Genomic DNA, 6,000 nt, shown 5'->3' with positions numbered 1-6,000 from the left:
GTTATAGTTATCAATTTCCAATTAGATATTTCTTTTAATTAGGTGTTTTATACAACTCTAGTAGAATCTGATGCTCATAATACAGCTGTTAGTATTTTTGAGTTTATTACAACTTGATGGGATGTTGGAATGCCACAAAGACTTCTGGGACATAATTTATTACTTTTTATGTATGAGGGAGGTAACTAGAAACATTGTATTGTTACCTCATTTTAATGCTCAAGGACAACTTGTAGGGTTGTCATGATCCTACATAAGTATTGTGGAATCTGGGTCAAAGAGATTAACTGACTTGTCTTAGGTCACACAGCTAATAAATGTTAGTGCTTAATTCAGTCGCAAGGCTGTATAACACCAGAGACCTTTTTACTCCTGAAGCACCCTGACCCTCACCACTAATGGTATTGAGCTTCAAAGACTTGTGCCCATGACCTGTAGGAAGTTATATTTGCCATCACAGTCCAGTGCTTACATCCATGTATCCACATAATTAAACAAAAGCTTCACACAAAATTCTTTTATTGACTGTGATACCGTGATGTGCTATTTTCTATTCTATCCTATTTTCAAAAAATGGTAGTTGTGATTCCCTAAATTGATAAAATGACCCATTACTAGGTTTTCATATGTATTTTGGAAACTCCTAGTCTAAATGCCCTCTTTAGACATCTTGCAGTCTACTATCCAATTATGTAAGTATACGTGTTGAATCACTAAGCAATCAAAACTATATGGATAGGCTACTAGATGTCATCTTGATAATGTATTCCAAATTTGTTTTTTTCTCTTTTCTGGTCCTTGACTATAATAATGAGATCTATATCTTCAGCAAAATTGCTCATATAAAACAATGCCTTATCACTAAAAAATAAAATTCAATATGAAGGGTATATTAGCAGGACAGCATGCAGCAGAGCCACCTCAACCTGGGTATGCTGGTCTAGGATATGGAGAGCATTGAGTTTTGTCCCCAAGATTAATGTCTTTCTGTGAAACACTTGAGAGTATCAAATACCCCCAGGGCACCAAGAATTTAAGTCCAGCTCAAAGGCGTTATTGTGTTCAAGCCTATTTCTTCCAGCCTTTCTCCTACTTACCCTCAGTCCCTTGCTCTAGTTCTGCTTCCTGTTACAAGGTCCATGCTGTACACCCAAGGATGGCAGAGATGAAGCCTGGGCTGACAGGTCCTGGAATGGATCTCTTCCTTGATTCTTCCTCCACTTCACTATACATTTTTTTAAAGATACTTGCAAAATGTAATATAGTTTTCATGCACATGTGTATATTTTAAATAACCATTCTGGCCAAGAAAGGACTTTAAAGACTCTAAGATAAGCAAATGATTGTTGGTATATAATTATACTTTTTTTTGGTAAATATGAAAAATTTGTTTTCAATGAGCACCTCATTCCAAGAGCTCCACTGAAATGTTTATTTTAGTTTAAACCAACTGATACTATGTAACAAAATCTTTCTCTGAATAGCTACTGAAATGCAAACATGGAGGACCAGTTGAAATGGCTCTAAATTGAACACAAGTATCTTTTGCATGGATTAACTACTAACAGCAATAGATAAAAACTACAGCAAAGTTATTTCACTAATTCAATATTTTATTTGGTGTCAAGGCATATAACTTTTAGTTATTTAATTAGTAATTTGAGAAGAAAGTCTAGAAAATATCAATAGTGCCACTAGAAGAGGGAGTTAACTTATTTATTGAAGCATTTACAGTTATTCTTTTTCATATCTACGTAGGTACAAAACTTTTGTAAGAAAGATAACACTTTTATTGCATTATATAAGTTCATATTTACAGGAGTCATAATGCAAACTCATAAGCATAAATATACATGATGCAACCATTAAAAGTTTTGAAACTGAAAACTATAGTTTAACAGGCAAAATACTTAATATGGCTTTTAAGAAAAGTAACTGTTTAGAAATGATATGTTATTGCCCCATTCTAGTCATTTGTCATCAAGTGAACATAAAATTATGATCTCTTTAAAATGATACATGTTATCTAAGCCAATGCTGTACACATTTTTAATGTAGTATGCAATGATGCATAGCTTTCTTAAATGTACATATGTACATATGTATAGATATACAGTACACAGACAGTTGTTTTAATACCCCTGAACATCTTGAGTAAAACTCTTATTACTTCTCTATTATAAAACTACTTGAAAAGTGGGTATAACTTCTTGGTATTGCAGTTCAATATGACAGAATTGAAAAAAAAAAAAAGGTTGGTTATAAATACATTCTTTACAAAAAATTGAATAGTGGTCCCGCACTCATCCTTTATATTGCAGTGAAAACATTTGATTCATTTAAAGGTATTTACATCTTGTTGTCCTTGGTTTCTGTGTGAAATATACAGAAGAATGAGAATACTGTAGGCAGGCCTATTTGTTAGATTTTTCTACTTGTTCATTTTTGCGTAGGTTCCAAATCTCTTGAGTTGTTGTTTATTTCTATTTGCCTTGTATTACTGCTGCTGCTGCTTCTTTTGGTGTTCTGGGAACACTGGGTGACTTTACTTCTAGGAACAGGAAGAAAAGATTTAACTCTTGAAACACCCGACTCAGTCTTTGATTTACTGTTGCTGCGTTCGGTCATTTGATGGCTGCTGAGAGGACTGACCTCCTGTAAGAAAGGAAAACAGAACAGCTTAATTTGATATTGTTCCCAAGTTCTGTGATCAGTACTAACTTCCTCCTCTCTGTTCCTGTACAAGTATGTATGAGTTTCTCCCTTAACATAGGTTCTCATGGGGGGAAAAAAAGGGGAGGAGAGAAGTTGAATACTTAATGTCCTACAGACTCACTGTCTGATCTCCACTAGGTCCTTTGTGGTATGCCAGATACAGGAGTCAGTGACACTAGTGCCTGAGTCTGGAGTCTCCTCGTCAACAGAAGTTGTATGAAGTCTTAGGCCTGAGGAAATCAAACTGGACTGTTCCAACCATTTGTAAGCAGTTCTACAGTGCAACACCTTTACCTTGAATGTGTCACTGAATTTTTCTGCCTTTAGATCTAACTGGACTATTACTCACATATTCTGAATGTTTATCAGACAAGCACTGTTCTTGGTGCTTGGGTGACAGCAGAGAATGTAAAAGGGCACCATCCTTGTGCTAAGGGAGCTTCTGCCGTAGTGAATTGTCTCCTGGTGATGAGTCTGCAATTAGGGAGCTCAAGATCTTTAATTCTTGGAAACTGCATGCTAGCATTCTTCTAGTACTTCTGAACCCTTCTGATCACCTGGTCCAGGCCTCTTTCTGCCCACGAGGAAACAGAGGTGGATAGGTAAGTGCGGCTCATGATGCTGCAGTAAGACCTTTTACTCACGTTTCCCTGATCATGAGCTCACCTGGGGAGGTCCCCCTTCGTGCTCACCAATCAGCAGAACTCAAGTGAGTGGTGAAGTGGGAAAGGAGGAAGGGTGAACATGGGGAGGTGTAGTGGATGGTCTGAAATAGTAAATTATATGTAAACATAAGTTACGTGAAGTTCAAGGACATAATTTGGAAAGAAACCGGGTAGAAAATATGAATGATGGATCAAAGGTATGTGCTAGAGAACAGGTCCAAGCCCTGATTGCACATGAAAGTCACCAAGCTTTTAAAAACTCCAACGTCCAGGTTGTACCTTAGACCAGTTACATCAGAACCTCTAGGGCATGTGGTCCAGGTACAAGGGATTAAAAAACAAATCCTCAGATAGTTTTCATGATGCAACCAAAAAGGGAATTTATGCTTTAGGGGACTGAATTTTCATCTCCATAAGAAGAAAACATTTATTATTATATATTCTATGGATGATTTAAATATGTATTTATGTAAACATGGGCTTTTCTGTTTAAGAAGGCTGGCTGACATGCTGCTTAACAGGCCCCTCTCTGACCACATAGGAGAAAGTGATTTCAGCTAACACAGACAGCTTTTCCTCCTAAAGTGAATTACTTCCTGATAACAGAAGAAACTGGGCATCTAACCAAGAAATGCTCACTGTCTTTATCAGGATAGAAAAGGCCTGAGCCTATGAAGGGTTCAGGAATCTGGCAAATGCCAAATGAGTACTACTTCGCCCTCTGGTGGCAGGTTCGAAGAAAACAATCATCAGGGAATAGTCCTTAGAATGCTCAGTGGGCAAAGAAATAGAAGGCAGGCCCAAGGAATGTGTTCTGAACCATAGCTCAGGGACAGCCCCTGAACAAAAATGTATTCCATCCAGAACCAGAATTATCAGCAGGGACCCCAGGTGTCACCTCCTCAGTCATTCTTATCTGCTCCCAACTATTTTGCTGTGCTTCTAAGCCATTCCTAATTGGGGGTGGCGGGGGGGGGGGGGGGGGGGGAATCGCGGAGCGGAACAAATACTATACAGAGTAAGCCAGACAGGTCATGCTCTTCTTTGTAGACTGTCATGTTGTATATTTTTATATAAGACCCCAGCCTTGTTAATATTTCCCCCAATACACACAGCTCACACAGCTTCACAGGAAACTAGTCAGGACTGAAAGCTACTGAAGCTGTGAGAAAGCAGGGGACGGGAGCCCAGGGCTGTCAGAGGGGGATTAATAATGGGATAGTCTCACCATGCTCACTGTTTAATCCTGCTCTTTGCACTCCCTCTCCCCACAGGTCTGTGTCAGCTGCCATGTGAGGGGACGTGAACCACAATGGGACATAGCTTGGTGAGCAAACCGCACATTATTAAACACGTCTTACAAAATGGACCGCCTCACGAAAGCACTACTGGGTAAGAAGTATTTTTATTGTTTCCATTCACTCAGTAGTACCATACTGGGCCACCTCATCTTTTGGCATTCATTAACCAATCATAAAAGTTATTTCAAGAGGGTAAGGAACTCTATGGGCATCTTGGCTCTTCTATTGGACATTCTGATTTGCTTGCAAAGGACATTCTGTCTCTGAAACATGCATGGTATGGGAAGTTCAAGTAAATCAGAGGAAATTTTTATGTATGTGTAGGTTTTTCTGTTATCACTCAGCATTAACTCGTTTTTGAAAATGGTGCTCAAAAGAAATTCAGTGTTCCATTTTAAAATACAGCAGAGAAGAGAGGCGTTACATTAATTCTAGGTTTGGCAATAAACTAGTGGAAACAAATAGAAGAGAGAGTAAAAATTTTGGAATCCAATTTTTTGGCATCAAATAGAAAGGGGGGAAAAGTAATGCTTTTCTATGTGATTCCTTCAAGCTGTTAGCCGAACAATACTTTTTTCTAACATTGATTACCTAGTGAACACTTACACCTTTATCCTGATTATATCCCTGCTATAGTGTAAAAGTAACTTTGTAATGCACATTGAAAGATTTGTAAAGTCAATTTCACAACAATCCTTCTTTGTCCCATTTTGGAGGGAAAAGGGACACTTACCTTTTGTGACACTGGCATTCTTGGATTATTAACAGTTGCTGAAAACACAGGGTTGTTTCCTGAACTATCAAACCTCCTTAAGTCATCCCTGGAATCAGCAATCTGGAAAATACACAGTTTATCAAGTCATGTTTTCACAGGTAAACTGTGACATACTCAAGGTAAGATGTAAAGTCACTGCAGAAAACCCACAGTGAGACGTGTGGTCCTTGTCTTACTGTCAGAAGCTTAGGTCCTGAAATGCTCACATAAGGACTTTAAGCTTACCTGTGAAACTAACAGCAAATGCATGAGACATAGTTTCTAAGGAAAAAAAAAAAAAGTCTTTTAAAGTCAAAAGACAACCAGATAAGCCCTATTTAAAAAAAAAAAATACTTGGCACAAAATGAAAGGATTTAACATTTGCAAATTTTTCATTGTAACCTTATTTTTCCAGTGTTAACTATTTCAACTCACTTCCAGTAAGATTAAATAAGCTAGTGAGTTCTTTATCCCTAGTAGACTGTCCTGGAGAAGGCAATGGCACCCCACTCCAGTACTCTTGCCTGGAAAATCCCATGGATGAAGGAGCCTGGTTGGTAGGCT

The 6,000-nt window shown here is 38.1% G+C and overlaps 1 protein-coding gene across 3 annotated transcripts in view; it reads right to left on the bottom strand.

The window, feature by feature from the left end:
- Positions 1–1,595: 1,595 nt before the first annotated feature.
- The window catches only part of CTTNBP2 (cortactin binding protein 2), a 173,322-nt gene continuing 168,917 nt past the window's right edge, over positions 1,596–6,000 (bottom strand). For 2 of the 3 annotated variants that reach the window (XM_069587936.1, XM_069587938.1), the window contains 3 exons: positions 5,682–5,717; positions 5,415–5,516; positions 1,596–2,655 (listed from right to left, as the gene is read on the bottom strand). In XM_069587936.1, coding sequence (XP_069444037.1) covers positions 2,440–2,655; positions 5,415–5,516; positions 5,682–5,717 — 354 coding nt within the window. In that variant the 3' untranslated portion in view covers positions 1,596–2,439. The remainder of the gene's footprint in view (positions 2,656–5,414; positions 5,517–5,681; positions 5,718–6,000) is intronic. The other variant, XM_069587937.1, reaches the window with a different exon arrangement.

Source organism: Ovis canadensis, chromosome 4 (assembly GCF_042477335.2).
Source record: "Ovis canadensis isolate MfBH-ARS-UI-01 breed Bighorn chromosome 4, ARS-UI_OviCan_v2, whole genome shotgun sequence".
In the NCBI taxonomy this organism is placed as follows: Eukaryota; Metazoa; Chordata; class Mammalia; order Artiodactyla; family Bovidae; genus Ovis; species Ovis canadensis.
The sequence above is the reverse complement of the archived record's forward strand: the minus strand, read 5'-3'. Positions and strand labels throughout refer to the sequence as shown.